The sequence below is a fragment of the Dioszegia hungarica genome (genome assembly GCF_025882075.1).
Source record: "Dioszegia hungarica strain PDD-24b-2 chromosome Unknown MKK02contig_24, whole genome shotgun sequence".
In the NCBI taxonomy this organism is placed as follows: Eukaryota; Fungi; Basidiomycota; class Tremellomycetes; order Tremellales; family Bulleribasidiaceae; genus Dioszegia; species Dioszegia hungarica.
The window spans coordinates 439,866-465,224 of record NW_026515778.1 but is presented as its reverse complement, the minus strand read 5'-3'; the positions used below and the strand labels follow the sequence as shown (position 1 = coordinate 465,224).

The 25,359-nt window shown below is 58.4% G+C and overlaps 9 protein-coding genes across 9 annotated transcripts; 5 read left to right on the top strand and 4 right to left on the bottom strand.

The window, feature by feature from the left end:
* Positions 1 to 39: 39 nt before the first annotated feature.
* MKK02DRAFT_40473 (uncharacterized protein) lies at positions 40 to 2,063 on the bottom strand (the record flags this gene model as incomplete). Its single annotated transcript, XM_053091111.1, has 1 exon — positions 40 to 2,063. A coding segment is annotated over one exon (2,024 nt), but the record flags the coding sequence as incomplete, so codon positions are not given.
* A 1,533-nt stretch (positions 2,064 to 3,596) lies between these two features.
* On the bottom strand, positions 3,597 to 4,421 carry MKK02DRAFT_19718 (uncharacterized protein; the record flags this gene model as incomplete). The annotated part of the gene is made up of 5 exons (XM_053086132.1): positions 3,597 to 3,699; positions 3,795 to 3,870; positions 3,952 to 4,013; positions 4,108 to 4,215; positions 4,270 to 4,421. 5 exons carry the CDS (start codon positions 4,419 to 4,421, stop codon positions 3,597 to 3,599), a joined length of 501 nt encoding a protein of 166 aa, XP_052942862.1.
* Positions 4,422 to 4,654: 233 nt separating this feature from the next.
* Positions 4,655 to 5,978, top strand: MKK02DRAFT_40471 (proteasome complex subunit Rpn13 ubiquitin receptor-domain-containing protein; the record flags this gene model as incomplete). Its single annotated transcript, XM_053091110.1, has 6 exons — positions 4,655 to 4,781; positions 4,835 to 4,869; positions 4,929 to 4,976; positions 5,080 to 5,136; positions 5,202 to 5,284; positions 5,348 to 5,978. 6 exons carry the CDS (start codon positions 4,655 to 4,657, stop codon positions 5,976 to 5,978), a joined length of 981 nt encoding a protein of 326 aa, XP_052942861.1.
* Positions 5,979 to 6,615: 637 nt separating this feature from the next.
* On the top strand, positions 6,616 to 8,689 carry MKK02DRAFT_19838 (uncharacterized protein; the record flags this gene model as incomplete). Its single annotated transcript, XM_053086161.1, has 9 exons — positions 6,616 to 6,659; positions 6,724 to 6,863; positions 6,971 to 7,130; positions 7,297 to 7,682; positions 7,757 to 8,144; positions 8,189 to 8,276; positions 8,328 to 8,466; positions 8,538 to 8,597; positions 8,652 to 8,689. The coding sequence occupies 9 exons, from the start codon at positions 6,616 to 6,618 to the stop codon at positions 8,687 to 8,689; spliced, it is 1,443 nt and encodes a 480-aa protein (XP_052942860.1).
* A 1,213-nt stretch (positions 8,690 to 9,902) lies between these two features.
* Positions 9,903 to 12,190, bottom strand: MKK02DRAFT_19783 (uncharacterized protein; the record flags this gene model as incomplete). Its single annotated transcript, XM_053086151.1, has 4 exons — positions 9,903 to 10,211; positions 10,281 to 10,621; positions 10,666 to 11,462; positions 11,511 to 12,190. Coding segments are annotated over 4 exons (2,127 nt in total), but the record flags the coding sequence as incomplete, so codon positions are not given.
* Positions 12,191 to 12,977: 787 nt separating this feature from the next.
* MKK02DRAFT_19739 (uncharacterized protein) lies at positions 12,978 to 14,899 on the top strand (the record flags this gene model as incomplete). Its single annotated transcript, XM_053086138.1, has 8 exons — positions 12,978 to 13,205; positions 13,277 to 13,667; positions 13,725 to 13,825; positions 13,876 to 14,080; positions 14,134 to 14,358; positions 14,441 to 14,585; positions 14,644 to 14,728; positions 14,792 to 14,899. 8 exons carry the CDS (start codon positions 12,978 to 12,980, stop codon positions 14,897 to 14,899), a joined length of 1,488 nt encoding a protein of 495 aa, XP_052942858.1.
* An 881-nt stretch (positions 14,900 to 15,780) lies between these two features.
* MKK02DRAFT_40467 (uncharacterized protein) lies at positions 15,781 to 19,429 on the top strand (the record flags this gene model as incomplete). Its single annotated transcript, XM_053091109.1, has 3 exons — positions 15,781 to 16,067; positions 16,118 to 18,398; positions 18,464 to 19,429. The coding sequence occupies 3 exons, from the start codon at positions 15,781 to 15,783 to the stop codon at positions 19,427 to 19,429; spliced, it is 3,534 nt and encodes a 1,177-aa protein (XP_052942857.1).
* A 233-nt stretch (positions 19,430 to 19,662) lies between these two features.
* MKK02DRAFT_19642 (uncharacterized protein) lies at positions 19,663 to 20,323 on the bottom strand (the record flags this gene model as incomplete). The annotated part of the gene is made up of 2 exons (XM_053086124.1): positions 19,663 to 20,061; positions 20,111 to 20,323. The coding sequence occupies 2 exons, from the start codon at positions 20,321 to 20,323 to the stop codon at positions 19,663 to 19,665; spliced, it is 612 nt and encodes a 203-aa protein (XP_052942856.1).
* Positions 20,324 to 21,034: 711 nt separating this feature from the next.
* On the top strand, positions 21,035 to 24,928 carry MKK02DRAFT_40465 (uncharacterized protein; the record flags this gene model as incomplete). Its single annotated transcript, XM_053091108.1, has 3 exons — positions 21,035 to 22,953; positions 23,000 to 23,317; positions 23,365 to 24,928. 3 exons carry the CDS (start codon positions 21,035 to 21,037, stop codon positions 24,926 to 24,928), a joined length of 3,801 nt encoding a protein of 1,266 aa, XP_052942855.1.
* Positions 24,929 to 25,359: the final 431 nt, after the last annotated feature.

The window sequence follows — 25,359 nt, the reverse complement described above, 5'->3', positions numbered from 1 at the left end:
TTGGACCTTGCCTCTCGTGGTGAGCGGTCTGCGGCTGACGCCTCTGCCTCGCCCAACTTGATGTCCCTGAGGAACTGATTGGTGAGAGCGCTCATGACTTCCTTGTCGACTTCTACAGGCATTGCCTCTACAGTAGCCTTCGAGGATTTACGGGGTCTCCAGATCGGACCCGTATAGACATTTCCATCCGGTCCAATCACTGGACAGGGGAGGATCTCTGCACTATTTGCACCGTAGGAGAAGGCTGAGTCCTCTTCCCCGTACATGGAGTTATCGTGGCTCTGCTGGATCATGTGAATGGACATGGCTTCCTGCTGACCTTCAGCCAAGGCATCTCTGATCGTCTGAGCACGAGACCCATCAGAAGGATGCGCATGGATAGGCTTCTTGGAGTCGGGCCTATTGGGGACCACCCAGAACCACCATCCTTGCTCTTTGCACTGATCCTTGCACTGCCAGATAATCTTCTTATCGGCAAAGCCTTGAGCTACCGGGCAGTTGCGACTGACGTGTCCTGGCTCTTTGCAGAAGTTGCATGCGTTGGCCCTAGACATGAAAGGTGCTTGCGAGCTTACAAAAGCTTGCTTTTGATTGGGGTAGCCTTGACCGCCCAAGCCTGAAGCTTGGTATCCGCCAAAGGGCTTCTTCCCTGGGTCGAGAGGCTTGGGCAAGAAGGATCTCAGTCCGGGGACTAGGCCTTCGAGCTGAGCAACTACGGTCCTGTAGTCCGGCTGTTCTCGCCACTGTCGAGGGTGACCCGACCTGATCTTGTTGGCTTGATCGAGCAAGCCTTGCAGCTGGCTCAGATCGACCGAGTTTGCGGCAGCATGGGTCACCATGGCATCCACTCTCTGGCCATCCCAAACGGGGCTGTCGTCATCAAAGAAGCTGGCCATGTTCAAGCACAGGGACTCGACGGTCACTGCTGATGCCTTTCGGACAGTGAACTTATTCGCACCCGGCAAGTAAGGTCCATAGACCGATGCCTGGTGGCTGTTCTTGGCTTCCAGCATGCTGCGCAGAGCAGTGTACTGGCCTTGTTTCTCGTGCCACTCGAACTGGTCAACGATGCTAGCAGCGCTGGCCCTCAACTGGCTCATCTTTGTTACCAAGTCGTCGATCTCACTAGTCGACACTGGCTTCTTGGGAACGGCTACCCGAATCGGGCGGTCCCTCTCCTCTTCCTCATTCTTCTTCTCTTTGCGGGAAGTACTCCACCTGTCCTTTTCCGCTTCCGCCAATGCAGCGAGATCGGTAGCTTTAGGCATAGTGGGGTTGAGGCGCTCTGCGACGAGTCGCTCAGTGACATTCCCTGGCCGAAGGTACTTGGCCATCTGAGCCATCACCCTCCTTTGCGGCGGGTAGCCACCTTCCTCAAAGTCGACGCCGTTGGCTGTCTGTTGAGGTTTGATGTCTTGGAGCAGTCGCTGCTGCCAGAACACATGGATGCCGATGAAGAAGGCCTGATTAATGGTGTAATCAAGCCCAAGCACCTTGGCTTGCGGATCAAGTCGCGATTGAGCGCTGGCGAACGCCTCTGTGTACTTGACCCAGTCCTCCTGCTGCTCAATCTTCTCAGCTGAGAACTTGATGGCTATCTCGTACAGCTGCTGAGGCTGTACTGGCTCTTTGGATCTGTCCGGGTAGTACTCGGTCAGGAAGTCCTTGACTTTGAGCCAGTCTGCTAGGCTGATGCCATGCACCGCCAACAGACCTTGGATCGCCTTTTTCTTTTCGACTGGGATGTACTCCAGCCATTTCTCGGTCTTCTTGTCCTCTGAGAGTCCAGTCTCGTCGAACTGCCCATCCATCCAGGAGAGCTGCTCGGACAGGGTGGAATTGAGACCATCCCACATCCTCGCATTGTGCGAGTGCGGAATAGGCATCTTTCCCTTCTTGATAGCCACGGTGGCATGAGGGGTCTTTTCAGAGGAAACGTTTCTGTTGACCGTAAGGATGAACTTGTTCTTCTCTGATTCTGGGAGGGTATTGCCTAATTGTTCCATATAGGTACGGTCGGCCTGTGAGATATCCGCACTGAAATGCATCTCGTTTCCCGGCATCTTTGCGTATTTCAGCAATATAGGTTTTTGGCCTAGGGCACTTTGGTATTGGGTATAAGGCGAAAGTAGAAGGTGAAGAGTCGGAAGTAAGGAGGGGGAGAGATAGAGAAGGGAGTAGAGTAGAGTGTCAAAGAGATATGTGAGTGAGGTGGTTGGGGCAAGCCCTCAGGGAAGCGGAATAAAAAAAGGAAAGCGGCCCGAGAATAGCCGAAGGGCGAAAATTGCCGAAAGCGGAAATTTCCCCTCCCAACATCCCCAGTACACCACCACCTCGACGACGACCATGACCCCGGCGCTGACGATCACAAGGGGGGTGAAGAAAGTGGACAGAAGAGTAGGGGATCCCAGACCAGCTCCATGCAAAGTCTACCCACAATGTCCGCCAAGTCCCGACTTTCCACCCAATCTGCCTTGCCCCCAGCTGACCCGCTGAACCACCGCCGCCATATGAGAACTGGTACTGCCCATCCTTCCTGGACAACACCCCACTCCACCTAGCCCACGACCGCCGAGCATAGATGGCCGAAACAAAGAGACAACTTACACACTGGCAGTCTGAATCTCTCCATTCCCTTCCGCGCTCCTTGAACCATCTCAAAACCTTCCTCCTCGATCGCGCCGACGCTCCCTTTTCCGCCATATCCTTTCCAACCCTTCCACCGCGGCTATGCAAGCCGCAAAACGTCCGTAGTCCCCAGAGTGGATTCCAGTTGTGGTGAAAAAGGGTGGAAGCCGGGTGATGGCTAGCGAAAGAGAGGAGATCGAGGTGAACCAGGGAGGACTGGCGCACAGGAGAGGGGTATGAGAGGGATACGAGGAGTGTGCCGAGCCGTATAGATGTCGATGGGAGTAGCACCGAGTGTCGAATGGCCAAGCTGCAGGTGAGACAGAGCAAGAGCTACATGAACATGTATGTGGCTAGTGCTATGTACGGTGATTGACGATCTATCCAACGCTTAGCCATCCATGGCTCTCGTCAGCCTCGCCTGTGTGCTGTGCACGGACCTCCTCATTCCTCGTTGTGTGGCGGAATTGTATCAAGCCTGCGCTTTCCCCACAACGTGCCAACGTAAGGCTGTCGCTTTGTACGTTGCGATGCTGGCTCTGGAGAGAAGCCGATACAGCGTGGAGATGACTGCATCAGCGTCCCGCGGGATGACAAGAAGGAAGCACGAGCACTACAGCGATGAGAGCCATGGGGGCAGGGTGAGCATGCGCAAGCGGAGGCTGTATGGACCTGGGGGCCATTGCGTGAAGGAGTAGGCAGTAGTATCACGATGCATGGATCTCGAGTGATCACCTTCGTACAGCCCTTGAGGCGCCTCTGCGAGCTGCGCAATCTATGCTGTATGTGGACGTGGCGTGCGCCGCTGTGACGACGCGGCGTGGACGGCGCAACTAGAAGTCCGCTGCCGCTTAGGACCTGTCGGATCGTATATAACGCTAACCTGGATTCTGCTACGCGATTGTCAGCAATGCACTCGTCATCTCCTTCATCCAGGGAGTAGAAGACTCACTCATCACCGGGATGGTCTATACTTCGGATGCGCCTGAGACCGGCGGAGCCACATCCACTCCTTCTTCTTCGATAGACGGCGGCTCATCCTCGAACGCATCGGGCGGTATTCTGCCTTGTCTGAGTCATCAGCACCACCTATGACCGGCAAGACCGATACGATCTACAATCTCCAGGATGAATGAGGGTGGAATTGTTGGGCAAGACAGACATACAGCTCTGTTACGGATCCCTTGAGGATGTATACAAATGGTGATGATCCAACTGGAGGCGGTCTTGTCTGATATGCAACTGTAAAGTATCAGCTATCGGTGTACTCGGCTTAGACCGGAGGCTGTTAGAAAGTCGACAGAGGTGGGCCACGAGACATACCGGTCGACTTGCACCGACTACAGACGAGCTGTTGACGCAGCTCCATTTCGCCCGAGCCTTTCCTACAATGATCAGCTCAGTCTACCAGTCTCTTCGATCGGGCATTCGCGAGCTGTCACAGTATCTCCATGCGGCATGAGGATCAGACTGACGTACCTCTTCATGATAATGCGTTGTCCAGGCAGGGCGTTCAACTTGAACTTCCTCGCTGCGACTTTGCCATCCGAGCTAGGCTGCGACCGAATGATGTAGGCATTATCTGACCTAGCAAAAATCAGCTACGGCTCTGTACATATACAACCAGTCATGCCAGCTCACTTGCGCTGTGGCAGACGATCCAGCTTGCCCTGCATGACCAGCACAAAGTCCCCGCAGAGACAGTAATAAGACCGGAGGATGGCTTTGGCGGACGCCGTGAGTCTGGCCTGTTCATCGGACGCTACAGTCCCGCGGGAGATTACTTTAGGCATTTTATAGCGTCTTTGTAGGCTGAGGGCGAATTCCCGACGTCAGTAAGTGTGAGGTACAATGCGAAAAGCTCGGTAAGAATGCCAAAGCAACAAGTGGTGATGGATTCGACGCACGGACCTGCCATTTGTCACAGCCAAGCAGCGAGGCTAGGAACGCGACGGCGAAGCCTTAAGCTTCCCTCAACCATACCTCGTCCTCCATCAAAGCTGTTACCTACAACACAGCCATGGACATGTCCATCCTCATCTCTGTCCCTGCTGGCCGATGCCACCGTCGCTCGCCCGATTCGAAATGGGTTGATCCTGCGCCCGAGAAGGGGTCGATCGAGATGAAGTTTGAGGATGATCTGATGCACCTCTGTAAGCTGGCCGAAGAGAACCTGCCGGGCGGAGGTTGTAAGCTGACGTGGTAGGGTGGAAAAGCAAGAGCACAGGATCTATCGAAGATGTACGTCCCCTGATTACCTGGTGTGACTGACGAGGGGCAAGCGAAGCTTACATGGGTAGGAATTGATCGTCTTCCCTGGAGAAGCTACCTTTGAACAGGTCAAGCAGGTATGTTACCTTCCTCACGCCTTAGGAGGTTTCTATACTACTGAGTCTCGATCTCCCGAGCATGATTACTCAACCGTCGCGACTTCTGCTGATCATCTTGAAGGATCCTACTGGCCGAACGCACATCCTCAAGTTCTCCAGCTCTGACCAGAACTACTTCGTAGGTCTACTTTCCCAACCTAACGCGCGCCCATGCTCCCGATGTGGTCATAGCTGACAGTCTAGTTCTGGTTCCAGAGGGCCAACAAGTCGACCGACCTCCGCGCTCAGGTCGACCTGAATGCGTTCCTCCAGGATCCGTCGTACCGGTAAGTCCCTCACATACTCAGCTGAATTGAGCGGTTCTGCTTTGACCACAGCTGACATGACAGTGTTGGCTCTGCTCCTCTCCCCGCTGTTGCCGCTGCGATCCCTAGCACCCCTATGCCCAGCTCTTCCTCCGGCTCAAGCGGACCTTCTGCCCCCGGCGCCCCCGCTCGGTCAGCCGCAGGAGCCGCCTCCCTCGAACCCGCCGCAACCCCCTCCGCCCCTTCTGCCGGTACCGGCGCCGCCGCCTCTTCCTCCTCCCTCTCGACCCAAGAAGAGATGGCCCGCCTCCTCGTCCAATGGGCCCAAAGCGGCGGTATCTCCTCCCCCTCCGGAGCGGCCGCAGACGACGCCGCGCGCCTCACGGACGTTCTGTCCCCGGCCAACATTACCGCCCTCGTCCGGTCGGACCCTTCCATCGGCGCCCGGCTCAAACCGCTTCTCCCTCCCGCACTGGGTCTGTCTGAGAATCCCACAGCGGAGGACCTCATCCCGGTATTGACGGCTCCGCAGATCACGGATGCGGTAGCGAGTCTGGATAACGCCTTGAGGAGCGGTGGGCTTCCGGGCGGGATGATGCGGGATCTGGGGTTGCCGGAGGGGGCGGGGACGAGCGTGAAGGCGTTCTTGGACGCGCTGGCGGGTTTGAAGAAGGGAGATGCGGCATCAGAGGATAGGATGGAGACGGACGAATAAGGCCGTAAGGAGAGGATACACTTTGTCTACATCGTGTATATGCAGAGAGAAGACATGCCGAAGGCTAGCCACCCCTGCATGAGGTCCTCCTAGTCGTGCATCCATTCCCTACTCCATGGAAAAATAGGGAGGCAAAAGAAAGGGGCAGCACCGAAAAGATCTCTCCATTTCGTCGACTCCCTTACCTTCTCGGAGCTGTGGAGGCCTGGAGTTGAGACTGATGTTCTCCCAGACCTCTCCTCACCTCTCCGATCCAGCGGAGTCAGCAGCCGCAGCGCAGCGGCAGCATACCGCCGCTTGCATGCATCATCGTCGGTGATCTGGAAATGCCGTAAAGCCGACGACGAAGCAACGGTGGACGGCCTGCAAGCATCGGCCCTCGCTTTAATCTTACTATCCGTCACCGAGCTATAGAGTATAGCATCTCCTCTCATCCCATCACACTCGCACATATCGCCATTCGCCCTGATAGCGACTAGCGATTCCTGCGACCGTTTGACCCAGAGACAAAGTGCGACCTCAAACCTTTACACCACTGGCCTCTCGCCTCATCTTGCGATCTACTCGTTTACCCATCTCCAAAGCTCTAATCACTCCTCTTGCGTACAGATCTTTTTCTTCTTCGATCGTTGCCAAGATGCCTCCTATTCCCGTGAAAGAGGCCAAGGAAGCCGGCGAGTAGTAAGTATCTCCCCCCCGCCCTGGGGAGCTGCTGAGTAAGCTGAAGTCGGGGCTGACGATTCAGTGACTACTTTGTCATCGGTGGTGGTTCCGGCGGTCTCGCGTCCGCTCGTCGGGCGGGCCAGTACGGTGCAAAAGTCGGTATTGTGGAGGGGACTTACAGGCTCGGAGGAACCTGCGTGAACGTCGGTTGTGTGCCAAAGAGTGAGTCCGGACAGCCTCACGCCTAACCCTCACCTACATCCTGCTGAGCTCTGAGCTTTGGTGTCGTCTTGATGTACCCACGAGGCCGATCAGTTGCTGATATACAGAAATCATGTGGTACACCGCCGACATTGCCGACAACATCCGTAAATCCGTTGCGTACGGCTTCGGTGACTCTGCGACGGCCGACAAGATGGTGTCCAAGTTTGACTGGACGACGCTCAAGCACAAGCGAGATGCGTACATCAAGCGCCTGAACGGGATCTAGTAAGTTTTTACCGTCTCGCCTTGCTCTGCCTCCCTGCTCCTATCTACTCGAATCTGGGCGAAGCCCGGCCCCTCGGCTTTGGCTCCACGCTCCGCGTCCTATCTCTGATCCCGACTTCGCTGAGGCTGGCTACTATCGCTTCGCTACACATCGCTGACCCCGCAGTGAGAAGAACCTCATCAACGACAAGGTCGACTACCACGAGGGCTGGGCCAAGTTCCTCTCTCCCAACGAAATCGAGATCACCAGCCGGGATGGTTCCGAGTCCTACAAGGTCAAATCCAAAATCTTCAATATCGCCGTCGGTGGCCGGCCCACTATTCCTTCCAACGATGACATCCCGGGCGCAGAGTACGGTATCGACTCGGATGGATTCTTTGATATCGAGGAACAGCCCAAGACGGTCGTCGTGGTGGGGGCGGGGTACATTGCCGTTGAGCTGGCGGGTGTCTTTAACACACTGGGGACGGAGACGCACTTGGTCATTCGGCATGATAAGGTCCTGAGGACTTTTGACCCGATGCTCCAGGACGTGCTTGGACCATACATGGGTGAGCTGCCTTTTCCGGGTGTTCTGCCATGTGGGGAGGTGTTATGCAATGTGGGGATAAAGCTGATAAGGCAGAGAAAACAGGGATGAACGTCCACAAATCCTCCAACGTCAAGAAGGTCGAAAAGCTCCCTAACGGCCGTCTGTCAGTGACGATCGACTCGGCCGACAAGCCCGTCGAGGCTGACGTCCTCCTCTGGGCGATCGGGAGGCACGCCAATACCGAGAAGCTCGGTCTCGACGCCGCGGGCGTCAAGACGGACAAGAAGGGCGATATCATCTTTGACGAGTACCAGGCGACCAACGTCGAGAATGTGTATGTGGTGGGTGATGTCGGAGGCAAGGAGCTCTTGACGCCCGTGGCGATTGCGGCGGGCAGGCGATTGAGTAACCGGCTCTTTGGGGGTCCGGAGTACAAGGACCAGAAGTTGTCTTATGATCTCATCCCGAGTGTCGTGTTCTCGTGAGTCTCACAATTTGGGGGAGCGGTTCCTGGCTGACAGGTAGGCACCCCACAATCGGATCGGTCGGTATGACCGAGCCTGAAGCGCGGACGAAGCACGGCGACGACAATATCAAGGTGTACACCACTTCTGTGAGTTGATTCGGAATCCGACCCTTTTGGCACGTCCAGCTGACGCCCCAGTTCAAAGCCATGTCCTTCGCGATGCTGGATGAGGAGCACAAGCAGCCCACCTCGTACAAGCTTATCTGCGCGGGCAAGGAAGAAAAGGTGGTCGGTCTCCACATTATCGGCGAGGGATCAGACGAGATGCTCCAGGGATGTGAGTTGCCTTTTTCCTGTTTGATGCTATGTCCTGCGCCCCGGCGCTGAAGAGTAAAACTGACATTTCAGTCGCTGTTGCCATCAAGATGGGCGCAACCAAGAAGGACTTTGACGATACCGTTGCCATCCGTAAGCCGGGCCACATTGCACCCGAAGCGCGCACGAAGAAGCTGACATGTCCAGACCCCACTTCTGCTGAGGAGCTCGTTACTCTGCGTTAGATACTGTAGATTGTCGGCGGTGCTTGCGGAGATGCAAATTGTGATGTTGTCCTTTAGTTCGTTCCCACCTGGATGATCTCCCCCCTATGCTGCTCGTACTCATCTACCTGATTGGCCTTCATCTAGCTGTATCATGCCAAATCTACTATCTCGTGTATACAAAATTGAACAAGGTATCTATGCCTATACTCCGGGTATCACTTCATCCAAGATCACCTCGTCCCGCAATCCCTGCTTCCAAATCTCCATGCCGAACCCTGTACAACCATCTATCGTCCGCGCCTTCCTCCCCTTTTCCCGACCTCTATCCTCCTCCAATATATCGTGACCCCCCTTCCACCTCAGACTCCCTTCCCCATTACCGCCGCGTCCAGAACTGCTGCGGACCATACGAGAACATCTGGCTCATATGCAGATCCATCGCCGTCGGCGCATACCCGCCCGGTAAAGGGGGATACGCCCCCGGATCATGCTGGCCCTGCATATTCGCTTGATACGCCTGAGACGAGCTGCCACCCGCATCATACCCGCCATTGGTGGAGTATGACGGCTGGACCTGCTGCGCCTGCATCTGCGTCTGCCACGAGTCCGGATTGTGCTGGCCTGGCGGGGGCGGTGGGGGGACAGGGTACAGATGGCTGGGCCGATCTTGCGCTTGGACGCTCGTATCGCCTCCAGCCATCCACCTGTCCGAGCTGTACATGTACCCCTGGGCCTGGGCCTGGGCTTGTGCTTGCGCCTGCGCCTGCGCGTGCTGCGCGTCCTGGCCGGACGGGGCGGGAGGGTACGTGGACGGCGCATATGCGGTGTTCTGGTCGGGCTGTTCCGAGCCCGATCCGGACGGTGGGAAGGCAGAGTACGGTTGTTCATTGTAGACCGTTGGGGGGTGTGGGGGATAGTTGGTCGTTCGGTAGGTGTTATCTTGGGGTTGCTGGAGGAGATCCGCGATCGTCCCCGGTTGATGGTGTTCCGCTCCCGAGCCGTTGTGCAGGTGGTGCTGCTCATCACGTCTGTATCCGTCTCCGTTCCCAACACCGTCCGCAGCTGACTCTACCACCATCGCGATCGCCTCGGCATCTTCCTCGGTCTCGCCTTCGCCCGAGTAGAGCGCTTGAGGGGGATACCGCGCCTCCTCGTTCTCAGCTTTGACGAGCTGCTCACTTTGTTCGCCCTCTCCCGCCGCCCCTGCCTCTCCTGGGGCGAGCCTCCGTTCCTCCGTAAGCCGGACCATCGACCCCAGGATATTACTACACGCATTGGCGATCGTCTCTCCCTGACCCGGCCCGCGCTCCAGCGCACCCATCGCCTCTGGCGGCGACAGAAACCCGAAGAGCCGGAGGGTCCGCCCGGCGCGTTTGAGGGTGTGAATCCATGCCGGCGAAAGAAGGCTGTCTGGCAGATTTCCAGATTTCTTGTGCATGGCGTGCGAGCCCGCCCAAATCTCCATGAGGATCTTGGACGAGTCGAGGGCGTACGCGATACACTCGTGGATAGGGAGTAGCTCCACCGCCTCGGTACCCGCCTCGGCCTCGGCGATAGACTCTGGGTCCTCATTGGCCGCCCGGCGCGCGAGACGGGTCTTGGCGATGACGTGCGATTGGAGGTCGCCGAGGGTCGCAATGACCTGTTGGCTGATCTCGCCCCGGTGCGTACCGTATTGCCAGATCACCATCGTTGCGAGCGAGTTGTTTTGGAGGAGTGGCATAATGTCGACGGGGACAACGGCGCGAGCCATGGCGTAGCTCGCACGCTGGAGGGGAGGGATATCCGAGGGGACGGAGGGGAGGGCGAGACGGCTGCCGGGAACGTACGAGGTCGCGATGAGGCATAGCATCCCGTGGGAGAGGACCTTGATGTGCTCGAACCGGCGACGCATAGACCGGTGGATCACGTAGCCGCGTTCCAGGTTGCCAGAGAAGGGCGTAATGATCGCTGGGTGTCAGCTTGGTAGCGGGGAGAGCAGTATTGAAGCTCACCTAGAATGGCTTCGTGTCGCTGATCACACTTGTCCATCTTTTGCGCAAAGAGAGTAAACTCGTCCGAGATTGCATCGACAGCGTTGAATTCCCCGTCCATCGCCGCAGTGTCGATGGTCTTCCTCAGCCTGTCCAGGCTATCAATCACCTCCCCCAGCCTACACAGCCGATCGAACACGCCCAACCGCCCAACCAGGCCCGCCGCGCCAATACTCTCCTGTCCATTCCGCCAAAGGTACTCGCGAGACTCTCCCAGGTACTGCGCCGCCAGTTCCCGTACCTCCGCCAGCGCTGCTGGCGCATGCGGGGCCTCGTCCTCGAGCGCCATACCCGCATCGAGGGCGGTAGTGTAAAAGTAGAGGAGGCAGTCGGGCTGATTCCAGAGATTATCACCCTCTCTTTCCGCAATCGCCTGGAAGAAGGTGGCGAACTTGACTTGGGACGAGATGAAGCGGAGAGCAGCTATTTGTCCGCGCGCGACCGTGACGATGCGAGGATCGGTGAGTTGGAGAGGGACGACACCGAGAGGGGCATGCACGCTGACGAGCTCGAGCGCCTGGAGGGTGGTGAAGCTGATGGGAGTGTGAAGGAGGACGCGATCCCGGAAGCAGGTGATGCGGGGTCGCAGGTAGGCGCGGAGCTTGGTGACTGGGAGTTCCGGGGCGAGGGGTAGGGAACTGAGGTAGATGATCATACAGAGGAGGAGTTGATCTTCGCATAATGGGGAGGCGGTGCATCTATCCCAGATGGTTTGAAAGGATTCGAGGTAGGCGTGGAAGGTTCGTAGTCGGGAGAAACTGACCATCAGCTATGAGATCTGAAGATTACATGAGAGGTAGACTCACCCATGCTCCAACCTATCCAGCATAGAGCTATCCACCAGCTTGAGCCAATCAATCTTTTCCAGCGTCATCGCCAACCGCCCATCCTTGACCATCATCTTGGAGTACGCCGTCCGTATCATGGCGCACGCGAGCTCGAGCGGGCGACTGCGGAGTGTAATGTCGCTCGCCGCCGCTGGTATATTGGCGAACGTCGCGGAGAGCGGAGAGGAGCGAAGGAAGGGGTCCGACGAGTACAGCGCCGGTTCGCCATCACCGTACTTGTACTCCAACTCTGGATGGATTGTCTGCATGACCTCCAGCGAGTGGTCGATACCCTCCCCGTTGTCTTTCCCCGCTGCCGCCTTGCCTTTACCTTTGCCCTTCGCCCGGCTCCCGGATGCCTGGGAGGCACGTAGAGCCGCGAAAGGATCATTGGGGTCCCTCTCGACATCCGTATCCGCCCTAGCACGCTTTTTGGCAGGTTTTCGACCGGCATCATCGACGACGCAAGGGAGCGCGAGGACGCGGCATCGATGACATGCCTTGTCCTCCCCTAGAGGCTCAGAGGAGGAAGGAATGTCGATGTCCGGCAGCTCGCATCGCGTTTTCCGAATCTTGCAGAGCTCGCAAGAACGCCGCGCGTGGGTACGTTTGGCGCGTGGCTCGCCGTTTGTACCCTGGGTGTGGATTTGGGCGCTCATGTCGCGCGTTGAGCAGTGGACGCCTAGACGAGGATGGGTGGGTTGGTTTAAAAAGAGGTGGAGCTTGGCGGTGGAGGAGAGGGGGATGTGAGCTCCGCCGGAGACATCGATTGCAATCAATGCCAGCGGAAAGGCGAAAAACAGCGGGTATCCGCCGAGGAATGGACGAAAGAGGTAATGTGCGGCGAGTGTGGCAGTGTGGCACCTCGTCATGACTGCGGGTCAGGTCAGTGGAGATCTGGCGCGGCGGTGCTTCACTATGTAGCACTGCGGCGGCGGCGGCGGCAGCTCAATCAGATCTACAGGGTACCAATACATGTCCAATGAGATCCAGTTCACCGCATAAGTAGATGCGTGCGTTCTAAGGCACGCTGTCGGAGGGTCCGTACGCCACAAGAAGGCACTATACCACCCGGCTGCTGAATGATTCGGCACAGCGGTCAGGATTTGCGCGTACTGTGGACATTCAGTTGCTGAGGAAGATCCGCAAGGGTTGTACTTAAAACCCCTTGGAGCCCAAAGCATGACGACCTGCCACTTGTATAGATACTTGTACCGGAAGATGAAACTGGCTGAAACGTATGGCTCGAGGGAACGCACGGATGAGAAGCGGTTATCGCCGCTGCGGTATCGCTCGGAGCTTGCTTGGCGGTCTTGCCCCCTTTGCTCGTGTGACTATCACCTTGCTTACTACCACCATCCTCTTCGAAAAACACGGTCCCCGCAACATCGCACCGCCCGTCAAACCTACAGGAGGACATACAGCGCGCAACGTACGAGTCCAAGAATGCGCAACCCGGCCGTATTGGCCCTAGTGGCCAACTTTGTCTTGCGCGCCGTTATCGCTTGGTCCGCGCCCGACCATGCTGCTCCCGCCCAGCAACCTCTCGTGGCCCCCATCATGGGAGCAGGCAGTCGGCAAAAACATGGGAATGTATCGGAGGAGCAGGTCTGGCGGCTAAACCTGGAAAGTATGGGGCAGGAGGAGCGAAATATCGCTAGGGATGTGATTGAGGTATGTCCTATTGTCTCCGCCAACGTGGACGCCTTACCGTAGCGATATGGAGTTCGCAGCTGATCTCATAGACGATGGATCTGGACATCTGGCGCTCTGCCCCATCCTCCCTCGACGTTCGCCTCCCCTCTCATCAAATATCGCACCTCCGCGCCCTTCTCCCCCCTTCGACAAACTTCACCCTCTTTATCCTCTCAGTGCAGTCCCTCATCGACTCCTCGTCCATCTCTCTGTCGGCTCATACCGCCGAAGACGAGACATGGAACGTATCCACCCTTCTCACCCCATTCCACGACCACTATCACCCCCTAGCGGACATGTACCGTTTCGCCGAGGCTCTGGTGGGCGCCTTCAACGGCAAGTCGGTTGGCGACGGAAGGCTCAGGATGGAGACGTTTGTGATTGGAAAGACGTGGGAGAAGATGGAGATGAAGGGAGTGAGGGTCAAGTGGGTGCCGGATAGTAAGAGGCCGAGCGGGACGGCCAAGCCGGATCCGTTACCTACCGAGACGGGAGAAGCTGGTGAATCGGGTTTGAAGGGAAAGAAGGGGAAAGGAAAGAAAGGGAAGAAGATAATCGAGAGGGAGCTGGTCATCCAGGCTGGGTCTCACGCTCGGGAGGTGAGTTGTCATGGCGCCATTCCTGCTGGCACATGGAGCTCATAATGCAGTGGGTCGGCCCTTCCTCCGCGATCTACTTCTTCCACTCGCTCTTGCTGGCCGGAACTGCCGACTCAGAGTCGGACGAGGCGAGCCTCCTGAAAGCCTTCACGTTCACGGTTGTCCCCACGATCAATCCGGACGGGTACGAATACTCCCGGGAACACCGGATGTGGCGTAAGAATCGACAGGATACGGGCAGTCGGACTTGTTCAGGTGAGCTTATTCATTTACCAGGTAGCCGTAGAATGGCGAAGCTGACACGCCAGGAATCGACCTAAATTCGAACTGGGGCTACAAATGGCGTAAACCCCTCAGACCCAACCCATGCTCGGATGCTTACCCCGGCGCGGATGCGTTCGAGGCGTACGAGACCAAGGCGATGGCGCGGTATCTCAAGAAAGGGGTCGAGTGGGCGGAAGAGAAGGGGGAGAAGAAGGGGCCGGAGAGGAAGGTCAGGGCGTTTATTGATTTGCACAGTTATGGGCAATTGTGTGAGTCCTCCACAACTTTGCATCTAGTCACTCTCTTTTTTCGGAGAAATCGGGCCTCGATGGGATATGCGCTGACTTGCAGTCATGTTCCCCTTTGCGCACTCGTGTGACGACTTCCCGCCCGACGCCGAGATGCTCATGGAGGCTGCGCTTGGCGTCGCCAAGGCAATAAGGGCGGACCACGGCGAGACGTACCAGACCGGTCAGGCGTGCGAGTTGACGTATCGGTGAGCTTCGGTTTACTATACCTTGACCGAGTGATCCGAGCTGAGCTGATACTTGCAGGGCCCCGGGAGACGCTATCGATTACGCGTACGGGACGGCGGACGTCAGGTGGTCATTCTCCGCCGAGCTACGGGACACCGGCACTGTAAGTCTAGCATATATGGACACGGACGGGGGAAGGTCTGGAGACGCTGAGCTGATATGATAGTATGGCTTCCTTTTGCCCCCGCATCTCATCCGGCCGGCGGCGGATGAAATCACGACGGGATTGGTACACCTCGCCAAGTTTATCTATAACGTCGAGATTGTCAATTAGGGCCGTGAAGGAGGAGATGAGGGGAGCAGGAGTGGAGTGTTTCTTCATGCTGGGCTTTGGGATGTAGAAACTGGGATGTAAGGATGACACACGCGAGCTCCATGCGAGACTATGCGAGACATGGGCATGATCGGATGCAGATCTTGGCTTCACGTTCCACATTCCTCCGTTCAGGTCTGGCAGATCTTGGGATTTCTCGATTCACACCCTTCCATGTGTACCAGGCACCTTGCTTCCGCTACTCTCGCCCAAGATACCCGTCACATAGCGCTGCGATCTTGTCTATTGTGCCGCACATATGGACTGGATCGCACACTCGGGCTCGACATGGAACGTGCCATCAAATTCCCACCCCATGTCGTGTGTGTGTGTGTATGACGACAGTCAGCACGCAAAGCTAAGTAAGCTTTGACACCTACCTTTGACCCGCTTACCCCCCGCCCGTCATACATCGGCCGTATCTATCTGCGGTATATCAAGGCTTACCCATCTCTCCGCGCATCCCGGAGATGTAGCATAGGCGGAGTACATATACTAACCACCTCTCCCCTACAACCCTCACATCTCCGCTCGGCATTCCAGCTATCTTGCACTACACACACGTCAATCCGATCGCGTATTCGGTACCCCAACCGCCGGCCTCGGACTGCACCTTTATGACGACGCCCGAGCTTAGCCATCCTTCCTCCTTTCGCAAAGACTTTCACCGTTGACGAAGGATTCTGCTTTCTGCTTTGCTTCTTCTCGGCTACGAGGAGTGGCGTCATAAGTACCCCGAAGGCGCTAGCGGTAGCCTATACATCCTGCCTACCTCTTGCGCCAATCCATCAGCTCCAACGCGCCCACCAAAACCCACTTATACGGCGGCGCACCAACCCTCTATGCCGCTCACCAAACGCCAAACGGACCCCACCCGGCTCACATCTCGCTCGACATCCACACTGCCATCTGCGGTCACTGGTCCGCCCCTCTCTTCTCGGGAGGGACCGCCGCCGGCTTTTAGGCGATGGCGGAGTCTGAGGGAGAAGCAGGATGTTGGAGAAGAGGGGATGGGGCAGGGAAGGGATGGGGAGGAGGAGGGAGTTGAGGTCGGTATAGGCGAGTCTGAAACGGCGCAGGGTATAGGCAGTACAGTGGAAGGACTAGGACGCGTTAGTGACGGGCCAGGGTGAGTTGAAAACGCCTCTTCTCGGTCTGCGAGTCATAGCTAACGAATAGACCGCCTCACCTCTCCCGCTCAACCTCGATCCCATCATCAACATATTCATCCATCTTCAAGCTCACCCGCTCCCTCTCGCTCCGCACCCACCACACCGCGGCATCTACGGACCCCCTCCTCCCTCCTCCTCTCCCTCCGCCTCGAGCCATTCCGTCAAACTCTGGCCCAAGCAAGCTGACCAAGGCGCGCCCGAGCCTCCCTCCACCTTCTTTACGCAGAGCATGGGCGTCAGCGGTTGCCCTCCCCCTCCACTCTCCTTCATACCCCTCCGAACGCCCCTCTCTGGCTCTGACTCGCACACGCCACTCAACTCCACCACAGTCGTTGTCGGCCTCTGGCTTCGACTCTGGCCATGGCGTCAGCTCTGCACGGCCCCTCTCCCGGAACGGCTCATCCAGCACCGCGACCAGCACGTCCTCATCGTCCTCTGCTATCCCTACGTCTAGCGAATCCGCCGGCCTCTCTACGCCACAATATGACCACGACCTCGACCTCGAGCCGCCCATAGCCAATCGGGGGACGTTCGGCCACACTTGGGATATCGCCAACCTCGACCTTGGACCTGATCGGCCTGATGGCTTTGGGCTCGAGCGCAGAGACAGCAGTGCGTCTCCTGACGAAGGGGACGATTTCCGGCCGCCCCGGTTCCCCCACTACGTCGGGGATGAGGATGACCGTTCAACGGAGCAAGCGCGGTCCACCAAGACGTCATCTTCGGGCAGGACAGCTATCCCTCTCTCCCGGGCGCAGGTGTCTCCGGCATTATTTGATCTGCCCCACGAGCGGGATGTCGGGTCTGAGGAGGGGAGACCAGCGGCCATTGGGGCGGAAGATACAGCGGAGTCTGTGGTGGAGAGGAGGGAGGAACGAGGAGGAAAGGAGGGGATTCCGAGACATCCGTTGATATACGACCTGGAGGAGATGTTGCGCTCCGCCGCTGGCGTTGGCGCTGGCGCCATCGCCCATATCGACGGTGGCCCAACAGGATCAACACGGACGCACCGATCAGCGAGATATCGGTCCCACTCCCGATCAGCCTCGGTCGGTACGCCGTCAGAAATGGGTCTGACGATGGACGAGGTCCTCCATCGGGGACCTTCCAGGCCTGACTCGCTCGTTTCAGATCCTCAGACGTCTTGGCAAGGCGATATCACTTCCCCGCGTGGTCCGCGTCCTCCGATACCGCATCGTCACTACCGTCCCGCGCCAGCCCCGCCACACCTCATCCCTGCTCCGCCTGTCCGAGGCCCCGGCGCCGACCTACTCGGGCCTATCGGCGGCCCGCCTGTTATCCCCGATCGGAGCACCTCGCTGGGTCAGCTCTGGCGCCGGATGAGCGGGCGGAGCGGTCGGAGTGGGAGCTCGAGCGAGGCTCTACCAAGCGGAGCCACGCTGGAGGTCGAGCCTGGACGCGAAGGGGGAAAGAAGGCGCAAAGGCCGGGAATGGTGAGGTCATTATCGAGGAAAAAGACCGCGCCGCACGGGCAGGATGTCTTGTTGCGGACACGGCGTGAGGAGGAGAAGGGTCAAATACCGCCTGTCCCTCCCCACCATGCTCAGCTGCGATCCACACCGCCCATCCCGCCAAGACGGCGCTCGTCCATCCCGCCCGAGGCGTCGATCCCTATACCGACCACACGGAGCCCTCCAGATCCCTCGACGGCAGCTACCTCGCATCTCATACCCCAGGCGCCCTCCATTCCCTCCCCACCAGCCCAAATCCCAAATCGCGCCTCGTCCCTCCCTGTCCGACCTGGCATCCTCATCCCTAATAACAGCGCCGCGCACCGCTCCAGCCTCCCCGAGTCCTTCTCTACCATCCCCGAACACCCTTCCTCCCCTTCTCCGCACGGCTCGAACACCAGCTGGCTCCCTCGGCCCCCCCTTCATTCGGGGGTAGAAACAGGCTCAGAGCGAAAGCGAAGGTTTCGGCGGACGTTGGTGGAAGTTGTGGATGATGTGCAGTTTCAGCGATTGTTGCAGGATGGGGATAGGATGGGGACGCTCGAATCACCGGCATCTGGCGTCGTCGCTGAGCAAGGAGCAAGCGAGAGATATCAATATGGGGTGGATGGTGTGGGGCTGGCTATCACGACCAACGCACCTGTTCAGGCCGAACCGGAAGATCTGGGTGATGCTCCTTTATCGCCCATCGTCGACTCGCCGTTTGGTTTGGATGATGGTGGGATAGATAGGCAGATAGTTCAGGCGTGGTTCGTCACGAGGGAGTTGGTACAGGGGGAAAAGAGGTATGGCAGGTCGCTCGCAAGGGGTATATCGGTGAGTTTACACATGCGCATGCTAGGTTGAGAGACTGGTATGAGTACTATCAGCTGATGCGCTAGATCGCTCGGTCCGTCGCTGAGAAGCTCAACAATCAGCTGGATTTTGCTTCCTCTTGTTCCCTCTCTGGAGGCGGTAGCGGCACCTCCACTTCACCGTCCAAGCGCTTCGCTCGGCTCTCGGCGTCTCTGGGATCCTCACCCATATCGACGCTCCGCCGATCCCGAATGATGTCTGCTCCTGCCCTCAACCTATCTACCTACTCCTCATCCTCTCTCCTCCATCTCCCACTCTCCTCATCATCGACAACCACTACCTGCCTCTCTTCACCGGTCTCACCACTCGGCATCCTCCTATACCGCCTCCCCCGCCTCCTCGCGCTCTCCCTCACCCTCTCCTCGCGCTTCGCACACGATCCCTCCCCGGACCAAGTCGCCACTGCCTTCTTGTCGATGGAAGATGAGATCATGCGGGAGTTGGCGGACTGGGCGGGCGAGGTGGGGCAGTTGGTAGCGATGGGGTTTGGGGAGATGTTGGATCGGGAGATGAGGGAGGATGGGAGTTTGTCACGGAATTCGACGATGGGGGATATTGCCCACCTCGGTATGGGTCCCATATTCGGTTCGCCGTTCGATTCGCTAGACCAGTCATCATCGACAGCATTCGGTTCCTATCTCAACTTACTTCGAGCGGACACGACGCAGGAGGACCGAACGAGCTTTTCTGAGATCCTCCTCGCTCCTATCCAGCGGGCGGCGCGATATCGCCTTCTCTTCCACTCGCTTGTTGTCAAAATGCCGAAAGAGACGGCGGGGCGGGAGAAAGTACAAGCGGCATTATGGGCGGCAGAGCGGATTGTTCACGCTGTGAACAAGGGCCAGGGGTTCGACCTTGAGGGATTGAGGAGGGAGGAGGATGAGACGGAGGATGGGAGAAGAGGAGGCGGCGGTGATGGTGATACTCTGGTCATGCGGAAGCGGACGAAGGGTAAGGGTATGGAGAGGAGGGTGAGGAGTATGGTGTCATAGCCTTCTCGTTCGGTTGGCCGGTTGGGTGTAGACTTCTAGATAGATTTGTAGATATTATTAGAGCCGAGGAGAAGTTGGGAGGTCTATGGTTGGACCGGGCGGGCGTTGGGCGGTTTACACGATACTCGTAGTGCAGATTAGAGAATTTAGTAAGTGCTGGTAAGTATGCGCGATGCCAACCAAGTGCTTGTTCCGTTTCTCGGTTGGCACCGGATATGTCGGCAGGCGGTACATCAATCGTCGTCGTGGATGACAACCCTCGCCTCATCTACCACCGGTACCGCTCGCCTCTCCGTCTGTCCCGTCTCGCCCATCGCCCCACTCTCGCTTGGGATTGGCACATTCAGATTCCCCACTCCTGCCCTCTCCACTTCCGCCTCCGCCTCATCCTCATCTTCGCTCCCCGCCTCATCTCTCGGCCGAGGGACGGCGAACCCTTCCGCCCCACCTGCTAACTTCCGCTTCCCCCCTGCTGCCCCTCCTACTACCACACTGGGACCAGTACTGTCCTTCTTATCCCCCTTCCCGCCCGCTTTCCGCTTTTGCCGCTTCGCCCTGTTCTTGGCTGTTTTCGCATCCGCAACCGAATCTCGAGCCTCTTGTCGAGCTTGGAACGCTTCTTGCTCTTCCAGCTATTTTATCAGCTTCTGCCACATTTCGGCAGAGAAGAGTCAAACTCACAGCCCGCCCCTTATCCTCCATCAACTGTATCCGTTCATACTCCCTCCTCCTGCTCGCCTTGTACACGTGAAATTCGCCCGAGCCCGCACCCGCAGCCGACCCTTGTACATTCTTCATCATCTCGTGTGGGTCGCGAAGTTGTTTCTCCCGCACAGGCTCGGGGAGGGCGACTTCTTTATCTGGGTTGGCAAGGAGTTTCTCCACCTTGGACATGAGCGCCAGTCTTGCATATGCGATGCGATGCGATGACGAAGGACTCACGTGCATCCGTTGAATATCAGACTGGGTCAATTTGGCCCGCTTGGAGGGACCCGCATCGCCACCGCCGTACCCCCCTCTCCCGCCTCCCCGTCCTGCAGCTGGTGCTGACGGTCCGGCGGACCGAGGCTGGCCTGGAACGGGTGCTACGAATGTGGGGTCGGGCGAGATGGAGTGTTGACGCTCTGCTGGACTTGCAGACTTTTCGCTGCGATACGGGACGGCCATGTTGGTCTGTGACTTGAACGAGTATGAGGATGGTTGAGCTATGCTATCGATCTTTACTGTTTGTGTGAGCCTGGGTCCGACGGTGAAGTTGGTGTAGGCGATGCCCCCGGAACTGAGCCTGCCAGCCCAAAAGCCACGTGTTCGACGCACGGGCTTGACATTTTAGGCTTTACCGCCGCGGCGTTTTGTGAGCGCCCTTCGACCTCGCCTCTTACATCTCTCCTTCTCACTGCTCATCTCACCCACCAAGTCTCTACGTACCCACATAGAGCTTCACGGGCACACCTCCGCTCTTCTTAGCACGGCAGTACATCACCCGAGTCTGAGAACTGTGCAAATCGTGCGTTCGAAGCTCTGGAATTGGTCGAGGGAGGCGCTTACTCCGCAGTCACCCGGGCTCAAGCTTTTTGGATACCTTGCATCTTCTAAATACCAAATATGAGCGCTGGGGCCACCGATCCCCAAGTTCAGGACCACTACGATCCCTATGGCTACAATGATCCGCCCTCTACCGTCCCGAATGGAAGCCAATACCCTCCTCAACCGTACCCGCCCTCTCAGCGATCGAGGGGTTATGAAGCTGGTGAACGAGATGCCTACGACCGCAACGGACCCCCTCCATCGACTACTACCGGGTACTCTACTCGCCCTCAGGACTCTTATCCTGGACCCAACGTCAATGGAAACAACACCCCTGACCCATACAACGACTACGCACACCGTCCCTCCCATGCTCTTCCCTACGACTCTCAATCGACTTATCTTCCCCCTACGGCCAACGGCGGCCGCGCTGGCTCCTCCGGTCCAGGATACGGAGCGCAAGGCCAAGTTCAAGTCCCACAGCCTCGGCGAGACCCGCCGCGTTCGGTGACTACATCCCAGCCTGTCGGCGGCGGTCTTGGCGGGACCAAAAATGGCGACCACAGGTTCTCCCGCAACGGTCAGCCGGTTCCTTCGCCGGTCCTGCCCTGGAAACAACCCGGTCGGAAGAGCCACAGCCGGAGTCGCAGCCCGGAAAAGATCCCTCGTGCTGCTGACCAGGCGCCTCGAGAACCCCCTACAGGACCCAGTCGGCCTACTACCCCCGCTCAAGCCCCTACCGACCAGCCTCAACGTATCTCCCGCTCATCCCTTCTCCCTTCCCGCCTATCTTCCCAGCACCCAGACGCCGGCGATAACAGTACCGACACTGAGGATATCAACGGTACCGCCTTCCAAACACCGGACAAGCAGGTCAGCAGCGATAACGGGGACGGGACGACCGAGCTTTCATCTCTTGCCCGATTGCGCGAGTTTAAAGAGTCGGTCGCGTCCTCTCGGTCCAAGAACAAGCTGCTCGATGTGGACGCGGGCGCACTGGAAGAGATGGCAGCTTCGTTCTTGGCAAGTGCAAGTGCTGTCCCTCCCACCCCAGTGACGGTTCAAGCGAGCCAGCTTGCGCCGGTCACTGCCAAGCCCATGGCAATGCCGACGCGGGAAGAGCTCGACAATCTGGTAGAGCAGGTCGCTGCGGAGACATCGGCCAAACCTGTACCAATCACCGCCGCCAACGTCCCGCCCGCTGCTCCACCTGCAGCATCGTCCTCGGCCGAGGCCACCATCAAGACGCGTGAGCAGGAGCTCAAGGAGCGTCTCAAGGCCAAACGCGAATCCAGCTCGCCGAGTATCTCCAACGCCATCCCGCCCGGAATCTCGGCCATCATCAACAAGGCTTCCGAGCCTGCGCCATCCGGACCCAGCGTCAAGGCTGAGCCTGGCGCCAAGGGGTCTACGGTACCTACCAAGCGGGACCGGCTGGAGGAAGGGGAGATTGCCGATGAAGAGAGCAAGCGAATGAAGATTGAGGTCCAGCCGCCGAGTACGGCGGGGACGACTGGCTCGCGCGAGGACGGGCAGGTGACTGGCTCTTCGGACGGTCTAAATTCAGCTGGGAAGCGGAAGAGGGCGGACGCGTGGATGAAGACGACTGGATCAGGGTCTGTCGAGCCGTCCAGTGCGGCCGATGGTCAGCAGCCGAAATCAAGCAAGGAGAAGTCGGCGCCGCACGTCAAGGCTGAGAAGGGGAGCCTGGAAAGTCGGATCAGTCAGGACACGGGCGGCGCGAGGCGCGATCGCGATAGGGACGATGGGCAGGCAAGCCCTCGTGGAAAGGGCTCAGCGCGTGGTAGGCATAGGAGCAGGTCGCCCGCCAAGAACTCGCGAGCGGCTGGTAATGCGCCAGCGGGCGGTTTCAAGGATTCGACATTCAGCAAAAACAGGCAGGAGGTTGAGGAAAGGGTGAGGAGCAAGGAGAAGGAGGTTGAGCGGGAGAGGAGCGATAGGGAGAGAGACAGGGAGTCGAAGCCTTCTCTTGCCGAGTACGTTTCGAGCTTCACCAGGATAAGGTCTCAGCTGATAAGTCAGGCGAATTGGACTTAAGGATCACAGTACTCCCTCGTCCAAGCGTCAGCCTGGATCTAGCGCGCCAAACTCGGCGTCTCAGCGCGACTCGTATCGTGACCCCGGGCACCGATACGATCAAGCCATGGATAACGCTCGTCGATCCCGTAGTCCTCCTCGACAGTCTCAAGCTACCCCAGGAAGGGGCTATGAGGCGGCCGATCGAGGTGTGAGCGATCGACGACCGAGCATGTCGTCTGTCCGTCCAGACCAGAGGGGACGTGACTCGTCTCCGTATGCTGCGTCAAGGGCGCAGGGGACAGACTCGAGGGACAGGTTCCGGTACGTCACTTAGCTCAGCTTTCTCTGGACGGGGTGCTGACCGGCAGTGACGATCGAGGTCGACACGATGCTCCCATGAACGACAACCGCGAGAGGCCAGGAAACGCCCGCTCTTCCGTTGGCGGTACCGGTTATCAGGACGCGCCGTCTTCGCAAACTCGTCCCGCTCAATCCAACAATGGTCCCGCTGCGACATCGGCTCCTGCGCCCACTCCGGCCGCAACTCCCACCGCACCTTTGGATAGCGTGGCCGAAACGCTCTCGCTCCTCAAGGCTCAGATTGCGCGTCTGGAGTCTCAGATTCCTGGTGCGCCTACGTCGGCGCCCGCCCCGGCTCAGGCTCCTGCGCCGGCCCCGGCTCCTCTCCAGACCCCGAAGGCCAGGTACCCGTCCGCTGCATCTCGCGACCCGCTTCCCTCGGCCGGTACCGCCTTTGCCCAGGATACCGCCAAGAACTATCGCGGTGATCTTCCGGGGGATGCCAACTCCAACAAGCGCTTCACACCAAGGAGGGATTATGACCGTCCACCATCCCCTCGCCAGTCACTGCCCAACTCTCGATACGACCACCCGCCGCATCACCCATCCGCGCGGAGCATTACACCCCTTCAGCCCGCTCCGCTCCATGCGCACACCCGCGACCTGCCTCCCAGCCGGTACAACGATCCTGCCGGCCCTGGGCCCCGTTACCCGGACCGCGAGCGCGAGCGAGCTGATCGCGACCGTGATGTCCGACCTGACTATCCACCTCGGGATCGGGATGACCGCGCTCGACCGCCGGTCGGAGGATACGACAATCGCGCGCACGACCACCGTCCTGCCCCGCCCCCGTCACGCGAATTCTCCAACGTCCAGCCCGCTCGGCCCGAATGGAACGTCTATCGCCCCGTCTCGCCTGGTCTTACACCTCCGCCGCCGCCACTTCCTAGGTCATCATACCCCGATGATCGATTCGGCGGGCAGCGCGGTCCCGGGTACGGTCGGCCAGGGGAGGAAATCTTTCCGCCAAGTGGAGGACGGTATGATCCGCCGCCGCACTCCCGGGACCCGCGTGATTTGCGTGACGCCCGCGATTTGCGCGGCGATCCTCGCGGTCGCGACCCAAGGGACCTGCGGGATATTAGGGACAGAGATGTCCGGGATGTGCGCGATACTCGGGACTTGAGGGATGTGAGGCCAAGATACCCCTCGCCCCCTCCTCTGGGGTACGGTGGTGGTGGTATCGGGGGAGGTATCGGTGGGGATCGAGACCGGCTCCGAGACCATGATCCGCGCGACCTTCGCGATATCCGCGATACCCGGGACCCGCGTGATATGCGCGACTCGCGATACCCGCCCCTCGATGTCCGGGATATCCCTAATCCTCCTCAAAGGCCATACAGGCAGCCCGGGGGATATGATAATCGTGCGGAAATGGCTGGCAGTGGGCGAGGAGGGTATGCTGGTGGACGACCGGGACGCGGGGGGTATGATAATGGAGGAGGAGGGAGGGGGAGGGATGATGGCAGCGAGTATGCGGACAGGGACGATTTGGGGCATGGTGGTGGAGGTGGAGGGGGAGGGAGGGGAGGGTATGGCGGACGAGGACGGGCGAGGGGGAGGGGGATGTGAGGAAAGTTTATTGAAGTCGGAGTTGGGAAGGAGATGGAGCGAGGGAGGATATGGGGGGAACCGTATACTGGAGCGCGGTGTGACAGATCGATTCTATTCTTGTGGGATTGAAACCTCTTGATATGGTATTGTTGAACAGAATGACAGAAGGTATAGCACGGATAGGCTTGATGAGATAATACATAGCTAGGTTACCGTTAGGTAGCTTATGGATCAGCATGATGAAGGCCTGCTTAGGTTGGTTAGGGATGTGGTCGTACGAGTACTTGGAAATCGCAAGGTCACCAGCTCCACATTCCTCGTTCCCATTCGTTTGCTCTCACAACCGATCCATATCGTCCCTCTCCTTCTCTTCCGACCACTTCTCTCTTCCCCAATTCAGCATGCGGCAGCGCAATACTACTGGAGCGGACTCATCGAGCTCGGATGAT